At 47.1% G+C, this 20,135-nt stretch overlaps 2 protein-coding genes across 4 annotated transcripts; both read left to right on the plus strand.

The window, feature by feature from the left end:
* The first annotated feature begins 1,908 nt into the window (after window positions 1-1,908).
* On the plus strand, window positions 1,909-11,402 carry clspn (claspin). Of its 2 annotated transcripts, none has more exons than XM_011481132.4 (22): window positions 1,909-2,200; window positions 2,833-2,941; window positions 5,345-5,682; window positions 5,753-5,905; window positions 5,982-6,041; window positions 6,119-6,191; window positions 6,266-6,368; window positions 6,624-7,159; window positions 7,228-7,416; window positions 7,492-7,652; window positions 7,858-7,976; window positions 8,051-8,103; window positions 8,188-8,381; window positions 8,522-9,166; window positions 9,233-9,369; window positions 9,438-9,599; window positions 9,725-9,846; window positions 9,937-10,064; window positions 10,128-10,239; window positions 10,595-10,677; window positions 10,756-10,914; window positions 11,114-11,402. In XM_011481132.4, exons 1-22 carry the CDS (start codon window positions 2,174-2,176, stop codon window positions 11,234-11,236), a joined length of 3,786 nt encoding a protein of 1,261 aa, XP_011479434.1. In that variant the 5' UTR covers window positions 1,909-2,173; the 3' UTR covers window positions 11,237-11,402. The 2 variants fall into 2 exon arrangements, with proteins under 2 accessions (XP_011479434.1, XP_011479435.1); XM_011481133.4 differs by having other exon boundaries at window positions 10,598-10,677.
* An 813-nt stretch (window positions 11,403-12,215) lies between these two features.
* Window positions 12,216-19,562, plus strand: c19h1orf216 (chromosome 19 C1orf216 homolog). 2 transcript variants are annotated; one of them, XM_078955315.1, is made up of 3 exons: window positions 12,216-12,239; window positions 16,572-16,699; window positions 18,375-19,562. In XM_078955315.1, the coding sequence occupies exons 1-3, from the start codon at window positions 12,231-12,233 to the stop codon at window positions 19,345-19,347; spliced, it is 1,110 nt and encodes a 369-aa protein (XP_078811441.1). In that variant the 5' UTR covers window positions 12,216-12,230; the 3' UTR covers window positions 19,348-19,562. The 2 variants fall into 2 exon arrangements, with proteins under 2 accessions (XP_078811441.1, XP_004074370.1); XM_004074322.4 differs by lacking the exon at window positions 12,216-12,239 and having other exon boundaries at window positions 16,687-16,809.
* The last annotated feature ends 573 nt before the right edge of the window (window positions 19,563-20,135 follow it).

Raw genomic sequence — 20,135 nt, forward strand, 5'->3', positions numbered from 1 at the left:
ATTTGGAGTGTGACTGTTTGTGGTTGTGGACAGGTGTCTTTTGTACATATAACCAGTTCATACAGATGCCAATAATACAGAATGAGTGGAGGACAGAGGATCTTCTTACAGAAGAAGTTACAGGTCTGTGACAGACAGAAATCGTTTTTAGGTGACCAAATACTTACTTTCCACCATATTTTAAAAATAAATTCTTTAGAAATCAGACAGTGTGATTTTTCCTGATTTTCTTTTTCTCATTTAGTCTGTCATAGTTGAGGTAGACCTATGATGAAAATTACAGGCCTCTCTCGTCTTTTTAAGTGGAAGATTTTGCACAACTGGTGACTGAATAAATACTTTTTTGCCCCAATTCAATTCAATTTTATTGATATAGCCCAAATTCACAACAACAGTCGTCTCGATGGGCTTCGTATCGGTAATTGAAAAAGTGAAACATAAAGTCAAAAGGATCATGAATACATAGAATTCAATAGGAAAATACTAAAATGAACTAACAATCTGACTAAGCTAAACTGGCATCCCTGCCCTTAAACCCCCCTTCGACCCCCCACTGTCTGATTGTAGTAGGAGCTAGGTTTTTTGTGTTTTCACATTTTCAAAATAGTTTTATAATTAAGATTAAAATGTTTATGTCTTACGTTATACAAACATTGAAAGAGCAATGGGGTGTTCAAAAATCAAAGAAGGGTGTCAAGGCGTCAAGCAGTAAATTTGAAGGGGGTCAAAAGAGGGGCACCAGACGTGAAACTGATACTCAAACTGCATCCGGTGTGAATGCAATATTAGACAAAAGTTCACTACTCTGGTTAAAAACCAGAGAACATTAAACTGTAGTAACTTTCATCCATTTTCTTAACCCGCTAAATTCCTTCTAGGGTCATGGGGTTGTCCTGGCTACTGTCGGGCAAAGGTAGGGTACATCCCAGACAGGTCGCCAGTCTGTTGCAGGGCCACACAATCACTTCCAGAGACGCACTCACAACTAGGGACAATTTAAAGTAACCAATCAACATATGTTGAAGTGTGGGAGGAGGCCAGAGAGCCTGGAAAAAAAAACCACACATGACCAGGGAGGACTTGTAAACTCCATACAAGAAGCTCTCAGCTGGAATTTGAACCAGGGCCTTTTCGCTGTGAGGAGAGAGCACAAAGCACTGCACCGCCGTGTAGCCCACGGTTTAATTTATTTACGTTTTTTTAAAAACATTATATTGTGAGAAGAAAGCCAAGACTGATTGGAGTTTATGAAACACAATCAATAGTTATGAATAGAAGAATAGAATAGAATAAACTGGCTTTATTGTCATTGTGCATAGTACAATGAGATTTAAGCATCACCATCAGTGCAAGAACAGTAAGGAAGGGAAAAGTAGTAAAGATAACATTGTAATATAATAAAATCAAACAAGCATGTATGTATCCTATAGTATATCCTGGCTTTTTTGCATTGGATTATTTTGTCTTAATTCAACTAAACTTTTTAATTCTGTTTATGTTATTTCACTTGTAGAATTCAGATTAAATCTATTTGTTTAAACAGTTTTAAAATGTAGAACCTTATTTTGAGAGTCTCTCTTGTATTGGGGAAGCTTTAAGACGAAAGTGTTGTTTGTTTGTTAGTCGTGTCATTCTAGTAACCAAAGTACTTTGGTCAAATGAGGTTGTTTTCAAGCGTGCTGTATGAATATATATGTTTGCAGTGATACCGCAGACTGAATGTTTTATTTTTATTTTTTTCAATGTAAATTTAAAGCGTAAATTACAGGAAAAAGCGCCAAGCTCCGCCTTTGTACCCATACGCGGTGTATAAAACATACAAACTCTTGAATGATTACGTCATAGTGGTTGGATCCAACTGTCCCAAACCCACCAATCACAACACGAGAAAGGACAGATTGACACCTCGCGATAAAACCCAAGCGAACCAGCTGTCACGGCGCGCGAAAGCTCAAACCTTCGTGTTGGTTGTTGGAACAAGCGGGAGGAGAAGAACGGAGACACCGTCTGTGGTTGTGAATGTTCCCTGAAAGATTAAAATAGTGGTTGTTGCTCGGAACTGCTTTTATCCCGCGTCTGTAACGCGCGTAGCAGATCGAAGCAGCCGAGTCCGAGCAGGTTTTTTTCGGTGAGAGGAGGCAGAGACTCAGACACTGACTGACCGGAGACAAAGATGAGCCTGGTTCTGTCCCAACAACAAGTGAGGAAGTTAAAATCAACAAATCCTTGTGTTAGTTACCTGATTATTGACAGTAGTGGTGTTTATAGACTAACCATATAAACGTTACTAATAGATTAGTATGAATATTTTAAATTATTCGCTTCTTTTCTTAGCCTTAGCATCAAGCGCGCTAGTTGGCTTGGCTAGCTTAGCTGTCGGGTGGTTTGAGTACTGTTTCAGTTGATTAATTCAAAATAAATGATTATTTCAACCTGCTGGACAGTTGTAAGGATTTAAAGCAAACATTTTCAGGCTTTTGAGGTTTTAAATATTAGTATAAATCCTGTTTTAAGTTGTTAAAGTCTAGTTTGCAACAGTTCGCGGCCGTTTCATTGTTGTTTTGCTAGGGGCGCCATCTACTTTTTTTGTGAAGAATTCGTCTGTTCTCTGTCACACAAAACACTTGATTGTTTATGCTTGTAGTTTACGTTTTAAATATTCAATTTTGGTCAAAGAACATAAAAAAAAGATTAATGGGGGGGTTATTACATTTTGGGAACAGAGTGTAACCGACCGCTGCTCGGACCGTGAACGCACCATCCACAGGATGTAGTTAAGGTGCGTCAGGCACGTGCACGCTGTCACAGCTGCGGCTCTCGTCTCCTTTGCAGGCAGAGGAGCCAGCAGCAGCTGCTCCGGAGAGCGACTCGGACAGCGGGATGGGTTCTCCGGCAGATGAAGGGGAGGCAAAGACGGAAAGGAGGACGGACGACCCCCCAGGTACTGAAGCAGAACGAGGACATCACTTGCCTTCACTCTGTCTGTGCTGTTTGGTTATGTTGCTAACAAAAAAACAAAGGATTAGTTTTTTTCTAGAGGTCCTGTGTATCTTTAATCTTTAAACGCACCCTTATCATCTGTTCTAGCCTGGCCTCACATCTGCAGCGTAACTTCAGTTTTTCTTCTACAACATGGATGATCTGTTGTGAAACGTATAAAATAAGTCAGTGAATGCAACAGTAGCATTTATATTCATGCACATGTGAGGAAAACGTTCATCCCAGCTACGTGCATTAACCCACACTGGACAGGCAGGAAGGGGTTCTTCAACTACAGTTGGAAGAGGCTTGGTGCGAAATGTTGAAGTGGTGCAGATCTCATAAATCTGCCTTTTTTCCCCCCCACATCTCTATTCCGATATATGAAAGACTTGGTCTCATGTAATTCTGTCCGGAAACAAACCGCAATTAATCATTTATCCTCCACGACCCATTTTCAAATGGCGGGCACTAGGCCTGCACAATATACCGCAAATTTATCGTTATCGGGACATCAAGCTGTGCAATATGCATACAGCAAAAGACGGCGAAAATCACAATAAATGGTTACCTTAAATGTGCTAAAACAAACTCACGGCAGCTTGAAGTATTTAATGAGTCAAATAAATCCATTTATGCGTTTAACCAATCGGAAGGACCCGTTAACGTTGTTGATCAATCAGATGAGCCCTTTTATGTTTGATGTTTGCCTCCTATGTCGACAAGGGTCATTTGGAGTATGATTTTTAAACTGTTGCAGTGAAATGGAAATGATGTTTTTGGTTGTTTTGCTATTTGTTTATATACCGCAAATTATATCGTTATCGCAATATTAACCACCAATATCGCATATCGCGAGTTTTCCTCATATCGCGCAGCCCTAGCTGGCACTTAAATGAGAAGGGAGGCCATCCGTGTGTCACTACCAAATCAGAGCCCCCGATTGGTCAAGGTTTGACCTGGTTTTATATTTTAGAGCACGTTCAATGGATGTGAATTTCATATGTAGAGCCCGAAAACTTGTAATCTTGTGTAGCTACACGTGAACGCTAGAGATCCGAACCTAGAAGCCTGAACAGCATGTTTTTTGCGCGTTTCCATAGCCTTTTATCGGAAGTGGCCGCTTGAACGCGCGGTGTAAACGTAGCTTTAGAGATTATTCATAGCTCATCGGTTTGGCCATTCTTCAAACTACTGGAACTCATCAACCATTCACACAGTTAACATAAGTCCAACAGGTTCTGAGGCGGAGAAAAGCTACTTTGCGCTGATCTGTTAGCTTAACCAGGAAGGCTCCACCCCCCATGATTCTGTTTTAGAATATTCTTGGAAGATCTTGCAGACTGATAGTGAAAATTCTCATGGACCGGTCAGATTCCGTTTCTCTTATCTTCATCCTATGTAAAACATCAGCAACTGTTAAAACATTATTTGTTCTCTACATTTTGTGTAAACTGGCTGCATGTTCTCCCCGTGCATGCGTGGGTTTTCTCCGGCTTCCTCCCACCGTCCAAAAACATGCTTCACAGGTTATTGGTTACTCTAAATTGTCCATAGGTGTGAATGTGAGAGTGCATGGGTCTGAGATTTGTGGCCCTGCGACAGACTGGCGACCTGTTCAGGATGTCCCAAGCCTTCGTCCACGAGCGGTCGGGATAGGCTCCCGCAGCCCCGTGACCCCGAAAGGGAATAAACAGATTTAGAAGATGAATGAACCATTAAAATGTGAATTAGATTTTCCCTCAACTCAGAAATGTTAAAAAAAAACTTTGGTGCGACGGATAAAAAAAGAAGAAGAAAACACTCACTAAAACTGGCATTTTCTAAATAAAATAATAAACAAAAATCCACCTTGACATGCATATTTAAATAAAACTTCCCTCAGAATCAAATTCTATGTGTTTTTGTCTCTCTTTGTACTAACTGTCCCACGAACCAGTACCGGCCCGCATTCGCTGGGAACCACTGATCTAGAATGATCGGGATGTTGGAAAAACGTGCAGTGCTTCTCTGGGTCACTCTGATACGGGATGCCTAGAGAAACACGAGGAAACTCTAAAAAAAACAGTTTTTAGATAAAACATAAAAAAATGAATTTTACATGAAGCTTTGTCGCAAATTATTATTTATGTTAAAAAAGAAAAAAAGCTGCACTGTTTTACAAACCAGACTCATGACTGCTCCTCCACAACCTCCTCCTCCTCCTCCTCCTGTTGGAGGCAGATAAAGACAAAACAGGAAAGGGCCGAGAATAGAGCCCTGAGGTTCTGTGTCTAATGTGAACACCTTCTTCAGGATTAAGTCTTCATTCTCGGTTCATGTTTATTTTTTTTACAGATTCTCTTTTTTGTTGTTGTTTTTGCAGACTCTGATGATGACATCACGGCTCACAGAAAGCCTCGCCGTGTCGCCATCAGAGACAGTGACAGCGAGGAGGAGGAAGCGGCAGAAAACGGCTTCCCTGTGGCAGAAGCTCAGCAGCTATCCAGCGGCGAGGAGGAGCAGAGCAGCAGGAAAGGAGCGCAGAGGAGAGTTGCCCACCGGCTCACCGACAGCGAGGACGGCGAGTCGGATGGAAGGGAGGAGTCGCAGCAGGCAGAGGCGAAGAACAGAGAGAAGAGCCGGAGGCGGCGTGAGAAACAGGAGAGGCGAAGTAACGCGGTGGAGAAGCTGAAGAGGAGGAGGTTTGGCGATGAAAATGAGGTAAGTTCTGCTTGCTCAAACGGATCGGAACAGAGAGATGGTGAGGTAAAAACCCGTCTTGTCTCGTTAGGGTGGTGCTTTGCCGCGATCGCTGAACGACAGCGGGTGTCCGTTGGGCGACACGGACCTGTTCGACACAGGGCTAAACGACGAAGAAGAGGAGGAGGAGGAATCTTTGGACGCCATCCGAGCTGCAGTCAAGCAGAAGATGAAAAAGCAGGAGGTTAAGATAAATATCCGAGTCAGCCGTCTGCTGGGGCTCCACGATGAAGCCTTGCTCAAAGGTTCTGTTTCTTTAGGAACGCCTTCTAAGTGAGGGGGATGACGATGACGAGGCAGCGGAGAAGCCCCACCGCGCGGTAGGCGGAGCCAGAGTCTCCCCCCAAGCCAGGGAAGTGTCAGTCATGTGATCAACTTGTTGTTCTCCTGTCCACAGGAGAGGAAGGCGGCGAGGGCGAGCCGAGAGGCCATGAAGCAGCTGCACAGCGAGTCGCAGCGCCTGATCCGAGGTGAGCGCTCCTCCGCCCATCTGCGGCGCCCCCACCCGCTCCACCTGAGCTAACATCCCCTCCTGCCCCCACAGAGTCCTCTTTGGGTCTGCCATACCACATCCCAGAGCCCAAAAGCATCCACGACTTCTACAGGAGAAAAGCCCGCCCCCAGGGTCCCGCAATGGCACTGCTCAAGTAAGACCCTCCCCACGACAAACGTAGTTTGTTCTGTTTGGGAGTTTGACTCTGAGATATAGGCGTTTAAGTCGTTGAGCAGAAGAATTGCAGTGCAAAAAAGGCAGGAAGTTGGTTTGCTTTTTCAAAATAAAAGCCCCTTCATGTAAAGGCACTAGGAAGTCGCGCTGAGTTTCTCTCCAACCCTGGAGTTGAACCTGCGAACAAATCAAAGATCTTTGCTCTGAAAACAATATTTCATCTTTCTCCCATCAGATCTTCAAAATACTCTCAGATGATGTTGGAGACGCCGCCCGACGCTCCTCCCGTGAAGGAGTCCAGCCAACCAACTACAGAGCAGGAAACCCCTGCTTCCCTGGAGCCCTCAACCAATCAGATTGAGTCTTTGCCTGTGCCCTCAGCGACCTCGTCCCCGCAGCAAGAGAGAGAGAGAGCCCACGGAGAGAGTCTCTGTGGGCCAGACGGAGCTTCTGGAGGTTCTGATCCGGAGCTGGAATCGGGCCCGATGCTTTATCTGTCGGAGAGTCTGCAGGAGTCAGACGCAACGGAGAAACCTGTTTCTGACTGCGAGCGGGGAAGCCTGGCCCCGCCTCCAGAGGAAACCAGAACTGCTGCAGAGTCGGGCTCTGAGGTCCAGCAGCAAGAGGAGGCGGAGCCTCCTGCTCCTCTGCTCGTCAAAACCAGGAAGCTGAAAAGACTGAAGGAGCTGGGCCTGGACCCCCCGCCTGTGGCAAAGCTGTGCGCGGACGAGGGCGCTTTCGTTCAGCTGGAGCCCCCCCAACTCAACCCAGGTGAGTTTGATTCCGCTGCATCTTTGACCTGCCCCTCCGTTTTGCTCATGGCCGCCAACCCCCCACAGGCGTAGCGGCCCTGAAAGAACGCTACCTTCGTCACATTCAACCCCCGGCGCACCCCCCCGGAGAGCGCACGCTCCAGCTCAACATCGTGCGCAAAGACAGCGCCCCCTCAGGGCAGGAGGAACTGCGGTCCGAGACGCTCACGATCACTGTCAAAGATGGCGCCGAAGAGCCGGTCCCCGCCAAACCAGGTGAGGAAGAGCAGCAGGCGTGGGCGGAGCTACAGGGTAGTAGTGGGGGTGTGGTTAACTGGCGCGTCTCTGAAGGAGAGAAGCTGCTGAGTCTAAAGCAGCGCCTGCAGCTCGCCATGGCACAGCGGCGCAGGGAGGAGCGGGCCCGCAGGGCTGAGCTGCACCGCCTGGACAACGAAGACTGTGAGGAGGAGGAAGAGGAGGAGGACATGACAGATGAGTCGGAGGAAGAGGAGGTGAGAACTTTAAGGGTTTTATCTGAAAGATTTAAAAAAACAAAAACCACCAGACTCAGCGAAAGGAAAACCATTTAGGTTTCCCTGATGGATTTGAGCCTCAGTGCTTCCCCCTGCTGGTGTAATCCAGAAAAATCATAAATCATGGAAACCTTCAGAGGGTCTTCAGATGGTTCTTAAAAATTCCAAAACAATTGTGTTTCAGGGGTTGGATGACTTGTTGGGCGGCGCTGAAGAAGAAGGCGAGGTGGCGCCTGTGTCCGACCTTGTCCACGCCGACGGCACCCTCATGCTGTTTCCCGGCAGCTCGTGCTCTCGTACCGGGTTCGTTCCCCCGCAAAAAAACTGTTTAAAAAAAAAAACTTTTTAAGACTTTAACGCGTTACGTTCTTCTTCAGCGACGGCGTCAGGAGAGCGCCGCCACCTGGGCCCGACAGCAGCAACAAGACTGGTGAGTGCTTGCTGGTCTTGCCACTTCCTGTTGACGAGCATGTTGGGTTGAAAAGGGCGCCATCTGTCTGTGCCCCGCCCACAGAGGAGGAGGACTCCCTGTCCCTGGTGAAGGACATGAGCCACAACAGCAGCTTCGAGCTGGCAGGATCCATGCTCACCTCCTACCAGCCCGTCAACAACCAGCGCGCCACCGGGAGAGCGGCATTCGGCTCCGCCGCCTTCCGGTCGCCATCGCCATGCTTCTTCAGGCCCAACTTCCTTGGCTCGGCCTCGAAGGTAGACAACTTCAGAAAAGTTTATGAATTTTCATTTTTAAGTTATTTTAAGTGTTTTAATTTTGCGACAGAAGTCTGAGTAAATAAACTTAAATAAAGTCTTAGAAAAAGTTCTTAAATCATTTTTTTCTTTCCTGACAGAGTTCTGGAAAACTCTCGGAGCCGTCCCTCTGCCTCCCGGTGGAGGACTCTCAGGACCTGTATGCCCCCCCATCCCCCGGCGCAGACTCAGGCCAGCTGGCGGGGCCCTCCTCCAGTCGTGGAGTGGGCGGAGACTCGCAGGGGCGCTTCTCCCTGGAGGACGACGCCCAGTCCCAGCTTCTGGACGCAGACGGTTTCCTGAATGTGGGGCCGAGGCCCGGGGTGGCCCCCTCCCTCAAGAGGTCGCTGGTGCTGGACAATCTGGACGAGAACGCCATGGACGGGAACATGGGGGAGCTGCTGGGGCTGTGCTCAGGGGGGTTCGGCACGGGGGAGGAGAGCGCCTCAGGGCCGAGCGGCGGCCTCGGAGCCACGCAGGAGGACGAGCTGCTGGGGCTGTGCTCTGGGGCGTTCCCGCCAACACAGCAGGCGTCGGAGAACACCATGAGCGAGCTCCTGGGGCTCTGCTCAGGAAAATTCTCCAGTCCTGGTGAGTCTGCGATGGATCCAAACACCAGACCGGAGATCCGTCCAGCTGCTTTCACTCCAGAGGTGAAAGCATCAGAGGTGAAGATGCAGGAGGAAGAGCAGGAGGAAGAGGAGGACTGCGAGTTCCACCTTCTATCAGACATCGACAGCGCTCAGGTGAGTTCTCCTGCAGAACCAGAAATCCAGAAGCTGAAACGGGTCATGGAAAACCTCTATGTACAGGAGGAAGAGGACAGAGAAGAAGACAAGGAGGAAGAGGACGGAGACTCAAGCGACGCAGAGAACAACGAGGTGGAAGAGGAGGAGCTGCAGGGTTTGTTTGCTCCTCTGCGTGTCAAGAGGAGGAAGAAGAAGAAAATGTGAGTCTCTAGAAAACAGACAACTACTCTGTAGCGAGCGCCTCGGTAACTCCCGCCGCTCTTTCCAGGACTTTGATGGACTACGTGGAGTCGGAGGCGGAGCTTTCGGGGAGCGACGTTGGTAGCGAAGACGAGGACGACGAGCGAGGAAGCGAGTATGAGGAGGAGGAGTCCCTGGAGGAGCTGCCGTCTGACGAAGAGCTGCAGGACCAAGTCAACAAGATCCACATGTGAGTGATGGACACACGGCAACAGTCGCCCCACTCTGTTGCTTAGCAGCGATGCTTCAAAAGCTCTGAGTCTGCAGGTGGCCCTGCAGGTTCTGACCGGCTCTAAATCCTGTTGATGGTTACAGGAAGCAGGTTCTGGATGATGACAAGCGCCGCCTCAGGCTCTACCAGGAGCGGTACCTGGCTGATGGGGACCTGCACTCTGACGGGCCGGGTCGGGCCCGCCGGTTCCGCTGGAAGAACATGGGTGAGCCGCTGGGCAATGAAGGAAAGCTAAAGTTTAAATCTACGGGTCTTTAAAAATTTTTTCTTTTTGTTTTTTTCTTTTCTGGACCAGATGAAGGTTTTAACACAGAGAGGGGGGGACATGATGGCGAGGAAGGCGGTGAGGAAGATGACGTGGACCCCGCCGAAGTCCAGAGGAGGAAGGAGCGACTGGAAAGGGAGCAGTGGCTCAGGGAGCAGGTACAGAACTGCCTGCCCCTTTTCCCATCTGTCCCGACTCCAGCTTGACCTGTTTCCTCTCAGTCCGAACAGAAGAAAGGCGGTCTGGATGCCGACGACGAGAAGATGGGAGACGAGGACAGTCGATTCATGAAGCTGGCCCGGAAGCTGACGGTCAGGACGCTGCAGAACAAAGGTCGGCACCGTTTCCATGACAGCAGATGGCTCGTTCATTTTTCACACTGGCATCAGATGATGAGAGTTAAACTTGAGAAATAAAACAGTGTCAAATCCAGATAGTTTATAATCTTTTCTTAATATTAATTTTTGTTATTTACCTCTTACCAAAAAAATGCATTTATTTAAATATAAACGTGTTTAAAAAATCAAAGCTGGCACTAAAGCAACAAAACATTTAAATTTGTTTAGTTCTGGTTGAAGTTGCGTTCTCTGGACACTAGGGTGTGCTAAACTCCTAGTTGTAAAGGTCAGCTCTGCCGCTTTGGTTTCCCTTTTTCTGGACCTAAACGCCTGTTCTGCTTTTTGTTCAGCAGAACAGTCTGCGGCTCCTCTACCAGAGAAGAAGAGGAGCTCTGCTCTAAACCCGTTCCAAAACTCCCAGCAACCTCGGCAGGTGAGTGGTCTTTCCACAGCGAGCATCTGCTTCTCCTCTGCGACCGCCACTTTAAAGGTTTTGGGCACCCCCCTGTAGGTGAGGAGGGGCTCGCTGCTCAGCCAGCCACAGTCCGTCCTGCAGAAACTGGCCTCCATCTCGGAGACGAACCCCCTGGCTCCCAGAAACAGCCGCGGGTTCCTGTTTCAGACTCTGTCTCCCGAAAAGACCGCAGCAGCAGGCGACCCTCAGAAAAAGGTGAGTAATTTTCCTGCTCCTTTCCTCTTGCAAAAGTATTTTTAGAAGGTCCAGTAGATGTTCCGATCCTCCTCCTGCTCTGTAGTCATCAAAAAAAAGAGACACTGAAGCAGTTTTGTGCGCTGACCAGCAAGGGGCACCAAAGTCCACGCTGCCACTGCATCTGCGATCTCTCATGAACTGCATCTTTGGTCCTCAGATGGTGAAGAAGAGGAGCCAGGTGGAGGCCGTGAAGCCATCTGCGAAGAGGCCGCGCACAGATGAAAACGTCCTGAAAACAAAGAACTCTCAGAGGAGTATTTTCAGCTTTCTGGACCACTGAAGTAGAGCGTGTCGGTCACATGATCAGTCACATGATCTGACTGTTCAGCTCCTCTACATGAACTTAACCAATGCATTTCTAATCCTGTAAATAAACTAGATTTTATGATCCTGTATGATGCTTATGTTGTTTTACTGTGTAAATAAAAGTGTATTTTAACCCGTCATCAGCTGTGTCGGCTCCCATAATGCATTGCAGCAAGACAAGACATTAGTACATTGTGAGTGCTGAAAGCTGAGCAGCTTCTCGCTCCAGAATTTGCTCGGTTCCACCGTTTCCTCTTTCTGGTAATAAACATAATTGCAGTTTAGAAGCTAATGAGTCTATAAGTGGCTATTAATAGCCCAGCGTTAACGAGCCCCGTTCATGTTTCTTCATCTCATTAGAAGACACGGTGATTAAGGGAGGGCCCCTGTTGTGCGTCATTAGGGGCCAGACGCCGGCGGGAACCTGCCCCGCAGCGAGCTGCCATGTCCTTGGCATTCCAGCTCCTTCTTCCTGTATGACCGTAAAAAACTTTTAGTTAGATTTCAGCATCAAAGCTACAGCCATCTTGGGGCCATTATGGTGTAGATGATGGGTCCTGGGGGCGGTGGGGGCGGTCTCGGGGTCATAAGTCCGGATCTCATTAGAAATTAATGGGAATATTTCTCCACCAGCTATTTTGATGCAGCATCACAACTCTGTTTAGCCACCTCCCCCCCAAGAGAGAGATAATGAGGGGGGTCAACCCCCACCAGGTCTCCTGAGGACCAGAATGTGGAGGAGGGTTACACACTCTGGCTCATAAACATCCAGAGGACACGGACGGGTTCATTCAGACTGTCTCGTTGGATCCTTTTGTGAGCTGGAGGTCCGGCGAGCCCCGCCTTGGAGCTTGGATCTGACAGTGCGGCCGCACTGTCATATCCAGTGTTGCTGCCGCAGCAGACAGGGGTGCTGCGGAAGTGGGTCACGCTGCTGCGGGCTGGGTTCAGTCCAACAAGGCCTCATTATGCACAAGGTAAGTCATCCAGCCGGAGCAGCGGGGTTGTTGTAAAAATCTCTGCTCCCCCAGGAGGGAGCAGACCCCGGCCTCTGCCTCTCCATCCATATCCTTCTGTTTTGTAATTCCTCCCCTCCTTATTTTGTGTGTGGATGGGGCGGGGGGGGGGGGGGGCAGAACTGACTGCAGTGTGGCGGAGCTGCCGGCTCTTACTGGTGTTTGATGTATTTTTTATGCACTCCGGCTACTGGTGGGAGAAAAGGGAGGAGGAGGAGCAGGAGAAAGGCCGCCTGCAGCTTGAATTGGAATGTGAAAGGAGTGTGTGTGTGTGGGAGGGGGGGATCCTGTGCCAGCAGCAACAACATGTCAGAGCTGCCATGAACCTAAGTTTGGTCTGACTGATGTCGCCCTGACACTCAGCTGCTGCACCTCTGCACAAACCCAGCGCAACCCGACAGGCAGTGATGCATTGTGGGTAGCGCACACTTGAGACCGCTCCTGCAGACGTGTGGGTGAGTGTCATTTAGAAAGGCATTCACTGAAAATCAGAGTTCTCCAGTACCAGGGTGAGGGGCTTGTTGCCAAGGAACAGCTGACAAGATGACATCACATGCAGAGTCAGCAAGAAAAGCAGAAGAGGTCTTTCTCTAGATGACATGGAGGAGACCTGCAGAGTGTAATTCATAATGTTAGGCCAAACCTCTTGTCAGGGAAGATGTCAGAGGTTTTGATCTTCTCAAAGTCCCACTCAGATCATCTTCTGATCTTCTGCAAAAGCCTTCCCAGTGTTTTTTTTTAACTATGATTATGGTGTTTTTGGACAAAAATCTAGGACATGGTTTCTGCAGAGCGGCAGTATTCATCAGAAGCTTTCCTTTGAACTGTGGGTGGGATTGTATGTGTGGAGCCACTACGCCCCCCTTCCTTTCGCCTGTTAAGCTACATACACACTGGACATGTGATGGGCATTTAAGATTGTACTAAACGAGTTTTTACATGGACTTTTTGTTGGAAGTGGTCGCTTGAACGCAGAGGCCAACAGGAAGGAATCAGCGCTCTCTGTTTCCCGGTAGCTTACAGCCCCTTACACCCCCAACCTAACATTAGGAGGGCAACAAAAATGGCGGCAATATTGGAGCTACAGTTTAGAGCCAGATGCCAGCTCGGACGAGGAAAACAAAGACGTACATGGATCTGTTTGTGTACTAGTGGACGTATCAGAATGGAGCAGAGCAGGGAACTTGTGGCTCCACCAAGTGTATTTTCCACATCACAAATACAATCTCCTTCCAACAGCACATTTTCGTCTGCTCCTGATTCACAACAACTTCAAAAAAGAAATAAAAAATGCAAGTTTAAGCTTCATTTTCAGAAAAATGCTACAAGAACATGTTAAAAACACCAAAGTGTGATTTTTATTGGAGTGTTTAAAGTCATTTTGAACTTACAGCCTTACAGCCTTGACAGACCATTTTAATCAGACGGGGATAAAATGTGCTGATGCTGATAATGTTGTTTTGAGTCCTCCTAATGAGCTTCTATTCAGTTTTGTTTTGCAGTATTTGCATCATTTCATTTGCAGATTTTCTATGGAGGCAAAAAAGTTCAAAGGCTTTACTTTTTCATGGCTTTGTTTCTGTCCATGATGTTTTGTCAAGACTTGAATCTATTCTTTCTTCTCTTCAATCTGTCTATCTTCAATAATCTGTCTATCTTCAATCAGAGTTTAGGTGAGATCAGGTTTGATCCTCTACATCCAGCAGAGACCCTGTGAAGGCACCGAGGAGAATCCGCTGGATGAGCGTGTATTCCTGTTGGATAACCAGTCAGTCACGTGGTACCAGAACCCATCAGCAATAAAAAAAAAAAAACTACAGAACATCTGAACAGAACAGAGCTTCAGTGTTCAACAGGAGCTGCTTGCACCAAATGCATGTTTTCAGAGGGATTTGGTTTTTTTGCGGCTGTTGGAGCGTGGAACCACGGAAAAGTGGACCGCCATAAAACTGCTGCAATGCTGTGAACCAGACGGCCCCAGAAGTAAAATCCTGTTTAAAAGGCAAACAAACAACAACAACACAAATCATTGTCAGGTCAAGAGACGGATTGAGTTTCTAAAAACTGTTCTCGAGTAAAAGTAACCCAATTTCTGAAGACTAAAAGGGTGTGAAACTGAATGTATTATTGTAGTAGGTTTAGGGGATGTCATCTGGACTTGGTGTTAAAGTTGGAAGACGTTTCACCTCTTATCTAAGAGGCTTTGTCAATTCTGAAATAGCTGGTCTAAGAGCTGGTATATATGCGCTCATGGGGGAGGAGTCAGACCTGAAACTGGAGGTGTTGTCCACTTAGCCTACGTGGTTTCGGGTCGTTAATAGTTGGATAAGAGGTGAAACGTCTTCCAACTTTAAAACCAAGTCCAGATGACATCCCCTAAACCTACTACAATGGAACCAACCTGGATGAATGAGAGTCTTTGTGTGATTTACAGTCACATGGAGAACATTTTGTTTTTCTTTCATTTTATGAGGTTTCATAGATTGGGATCTGATGAAGACAACAGTCCCTTTTCTTCATCATGTCCTAAACTGGGCTAAACATAACCTGAGTGGAGCAGTGAAATGTTTCACAGAGTTACTGAGTAAAAGTGCTCACAAATCACAACAACGGGCTTAAAAAACAAACCAATATTGAATAACCTTGCTTTAAATGCTGAATTAAGGGTAAAAAAAATACAAAAATATATGCTCAACTGAATAACAGAAAGTGGGGACTAATTAAAAAAAATGAATCGTTTTGTACATTTCTCATCTACTAGCAAAAGACATGTTCTAAAAGTTTTTGATAGGTAATAATAGCTTATTCAGACCAGTGCCAAGTTGTTTTGGTGGTGTGTGCAGCTCTGCTGCTTTAACCCAGCTGGGGAGGAAGTGCCACACAGTAAAGACTTTTCAATTGCATAAAAGCGAATGGTTTTGAGCCGTATAATATAAAGAATATAAAGATGTTGTTTGATTGAGCTCCTGATTTACAACAATTTGCATAAAGAAATACGCAGAAATGTAAAATTGATCTTAATATTCTTCATATCTGTCCTCCATCATCACAAAATGAAAATCATTTTTTTGTGTTTTTAAACAAGTAAGTTTGAAAGAGCTCTTCTTTGTGAAGCAGCAAGGGAAATAGGTGGGACAAAGTCTCTCTGCTCTGCTCCATTCTGATGCATCCACTTGCAGACAAATAGATACAATAACGTCTTAATTTTCCTCGTCTGAGCTGGAATCTGGCTGTAAACCGGACAGCTGGATAGCTCCAATATTGCTCCCCACTTTAGTTTCACTGCTAATGTTAGCTTGAAGTTTTAGGGCTGTAAGATAGCAGGAGACAGTGTAGACCTCAAACTAGGGGTTCCCAAACTATGGGTGGGCGGGCCCCTGAATAAAAATGGCCCAATATTTGCCCCAGTCAGAAAACTTGAATGTGACCCCCCCACCACCACCACATCAAAACGGAAAAATGAATGGTTTGGTAAGGGAAACATTGATCCAGAATGCAAGGTATTTAACCTAGGAAGTTAATCAGAGAAAACAAACAGTGGAGTCTACTAAGCCAGCCTCCTGGAACCTCAAAAACTGGATTATAAGGAAAGAACACAAAAACCTAAAGAGACTGCTCATACGAGTTATTGAAGAGATTCTTCACATTCTGCACATTTACCGAAGAACAACCCACAGAGATTTATTTGTTTATTATCGATTTTATATCTAAAATACTTTTACAATATATTTCCTGACTTTTTATGTGAAGAACCCAGAGAGGGTTATTTGCTTTTAATGATTTCATAAAGAATCTTTTATATATCTGCTGATTATTACTTTTTTTTTTTTTGTTGTGAAGAACCCAGAGAGGGTTTTTTTATATCAGATTGGGTTTTTAATATTTGGTTATGTGAAGCTTTCAGTTTACATTTAGGCACCCCTGCCACTGTCACACTTTTTCTGTTTTAAACTGACCCTGGCCCCCGATCAGAGAATGGAAACGTCATGTGGCCCTCCCTGGAAAAAGTTTGGGGACCCCTGGTGTAGACAAAGGGATGATAGGATATCAGTGGAGGCTTACTTCCGGGTCAACATTTCCACCCACAACTCAGACATGAATTACTAATAAACACCTGCTGCTGTGCAGATAATATGTCCTAGAAAACGACATTTTTTTTTTTTTTTATGTTTTTTTTGCCTAAAAACCACATATCAGTAACAAACAGTGACAGCTCTTCCTGACATTGTTTTCTCTTTTTGCGCTCAACCCAATTTCGGAAATTGCTCTGAGTCGCTGCTTGGCTTTTCCCAGAATCAGAAAGGGAGGAGGAGGAGGAGAAAGGAAGAGGAAGAACATCACAGAGGAGTGTCAGAGGAGGGACACTGGGAGGGCGCAGCGTCCAGCAGCGTCTGTGGAGGAGAGAAAAGCAGTCAGAAAAGGTAAGAATCGAGACTCTTTCGGCATACATGACTGCGTGTAGGTGCAGGAGCGGCGGGAGGCGCGCGGGCTGTAGATGAGAGGGGATTTTAGAGGCGCGCGCGGACATGGGGTGAGCGTTACGCAACGCGCCGGATGCTGCACTCATCTCACTGCATTCAGCGAAAATATGCTTCTATTGTCATTTTTGGACGCCTTTATTGATCTTCGCTGACAATGTGACGGCATCCATGGAGCCTCCGCGCGCTCCCTGCGCGCCCCCGCGTCTCCTGTCTCATTTACAGCTGGAACGGAACCGATACCGTTTCTCTCCGAAGAGTGATTTTATTGTCCGCGTGACCTGCAAGCATCCGCGCGTGCACTGTACCGCGCGCGCACTGGATAATGGGAGCTTTAATGCTGGAACGAGTGACCTGGATTAGGAGCTGCCATACGGCTGCATTTGCATCGTTCATGTTTGCGAACATTTATGGAGATTTTGTAAATGCGAAGAAAAATTGGTGCGTGCTTAAGACAATGTTCCTCACCAAAAATATGAAAAACATCAATAATTTAACGATCTGCATGATTTAAATTACCTCTGACCTTTGTGATCAGGAATATTCAGATGAAAATCTTTGGGAACTCATTGGATGGGATTACAGCTGCAGACTTTGGTCATGCAGGTCAGATCATTGACTGTATATGAAAACTGGACTGAGGGACGTCACCCATAGAAAATGGCTTATTTCTGGCTCCAACAAAATGAAGTCAGTTCATTCGGGATACAGTCGTCGACCAGTTTTATTCAGTGTTTCTATGGCAACCACTCTTGCCAATCGGGAGTGAGCTTGTTGGAAGGCCTCACCTTCCAACAAGCAAAGGTGCTGGTCCCCACCTACTTTTATAGCATCCGATTGGTCATTTTCTAACCTGAATAACTTGCGATGAAGAAAAAAAGTTATTAAAAAAAATTGTAAAGCTATCAAGATCATCTTGAGCGTTTCAGAGTAAACTATATCCATATATATGATAATGTATTACGCTCATTAAGGACTGAAATATGAGTTATTTTCACAGTTCATTTTCCTACTCGAAAGTAAGACGACTCGATCCCCGAGGCACCGCCTTTCGCTCCTTGATGGGCGGCACCCACCCATCCACCTACCTAGAGGCGGCCTTGGCAGCGTGTCTGGGTCTTGCCATGACAACAAACAACATCCGAACTTTTGTAAAGATAGATGTGCCTATTGTGCATAGAAAAGGCGACATGTTTGATTCACAGTGAGAATAAAGAAAAACTCTGAAACACATATTCAAGCTTAATTTTCTTCATATATGTCCTTCATTATGAGAAAGACAGCACAAGAACATGTTACAGAATTTTCATCAGAGTGGGTCTTTGAGGAGATCCCCTTCAATTCACAGCAGCATTTGTTTCTGTTGCTTGAGGCTACATGACTGCGATCACTGTTTGTCAGGTTCTCTGCTCAAAGTTGCCCATGAGCTCTCACACCACTGATGCAAGGTCCTGTTGTTCTCTGCACGCTGATGAAAGAGCTTTCCCGCTCCTGCGACATCTCCTACCGCCAGATAGTTTCACAAAAGATTCAGACGAGGAGCGCACTCAGATGTTCCTCTGAATTCCTTCTGTCTTTTCTGCTCTTCCCAGCATCTCCATCTTCTGTGTCTTTTCAGAGAGTCTCAGTCGAGGTCAGTGATGCTTCACCATCAGGACCTGAAATCCGCCTTTGAGGACGCAGACGATAGCTCCTCCCCCCTGATGCAGAACAGCAAGTTTGACAAGGACAGGAACTTCAACTTCCTGGCCGAAAAAGGGGATGACTGCCTCCCCGGAGACGAGAACCGGAACCAGATGCGCCCCCGCAACCTGGCGTTGGGGCGCGACCCTCCGAGTTCCTCCTCGCCTTCCTCGGGGTTCCAGCTGAACACGGGTCTCAAGTCGCCCCGTTCTCGCCTCCCCTGCTGGAGAACGCTGGAGCCCCTCCCCGAAATCGAGAGCGGCGATGACGGATATGGTCGCGTTCCCCCAGACGGGGCAGAGGAGGAGAGGATGGAGGAAGAGCAGGTGATGATGATGATGAATCTGAGTGGCAAGAGGAAGGAGCACCATGGGAAAAAAGGGGGCGGGAGGCAGGATGAGGACGAGGAGCTGGATGACGAATGGGGAGACAGCGATTCCGAGTCGGAGGTGAGGTGCCGGTCTGGCGGCAGTCAGTCATCTCTCAATATGGAGAGCGGCGGAGAGGCGCCTACTTTTGGAGGTTGGGACCGCATCGGGGTTGGGGAGCCCAAACTGGGTCAGACAGATGAGGCGAGCAACCTGGAGGGGGCGCTGTGCCTCCCAGGTGACCAGTCCTCTGACTCGGATGGCGAGCTGCCAGAACTGATGGACACGGTGTGGACACTGCGCGACCGCGAGCGCTTCAAGGTGCAGGAGATGGAGAAGCACCAGGCGCAGCTGACCATGTACCGCCGGCTGGCGCTGATCCGCTGGGTGCGCACGCTGCAGAGCCGCGTCCAGGAGCAGCAGAACCGCCTGCAGTCCAGCTTCGACGTCATCCTCACCCACAGGAAGGAGCTGCTGCGCATGGGAGCTGCCGCCGCTGTGGCAAGCCCCGCCCCCACAGCAGCTGTAGGCCAATCATAGCGAGAATTTGAGGACATAGAACTTTACGCCAACGACTGTCTCACAACTTCCTCTTTGTCCATTTGTCCAGCTGAGAGCTGGAGTGCAGACGTGTCAAACGCGCACTTGAGATGTATTTGTGTGTTTGTCCTGATGTGTGTAGAACCCCGATCCCAAAATCCTTTTCACCCTGAAATGTTTCATGATTGTAAATTAAAGAGGATTTCTAAACCTCATCTGTGTGTGTGTTTGAGTGAGATTGTGTTTGTTTTTTGTGTGTCTTAGTGTATTTGTTGTGTGCCTTTATTGTGTACGTATTTTGATTTTGTGTCTGTTTGTTTCTGCGTGTGCGATTTTGTTGGTGTGAGTGTGTGTGTATCTGTCTATAATTGTGTATGTTTGTGTATCTTTGCCCGTGCATTTGTTTGTGTGCATTCGTGTGTCTGTGTGTGTCTTAGTGTATTTGTGTGTCTTATATTGTGTTTGTGTGTGTTTGAGAGTATATGTGTGTATGTATGTGTGTCTGTAAATGTTTGTGGGTTTTTGTGCATTTGTGTGTGTATGCTTTGAAATGTGTTTGTGTGTGTGTGTGTTAAAATGTGTGTTGGTGTGTTTTTGCGCTCTATTTCTGCTCAGAAGCTTCATGATCTCAGTTTGCGGATCAGCTGATGTCCGGGTGGCGGATTGTGTTTCTGTTGCCTGCGGGGGACCGACCTTTGTGTGCACAATTGTGTCTTTGTCGACCAAACAATGTTGTTTGTCTTTGCAGCACACGTGTGTGCGTTTGCCTGAGGGTGTGTTCAGCAGTG

This window comes from Oryzias latipes, chromosome 11, assembly GCF_053564925.1.
Source record: "Oryzias latipes strain Hd-rR chromosome 11, Olatipes_Hd-rR_3.1".
Lineage (NCBI taxonomy): Eukaryota > Metazoa > Chordata > Actinopteri > Beloniformes > Adrianichthyidae > Oryzias > Oryzias latipes.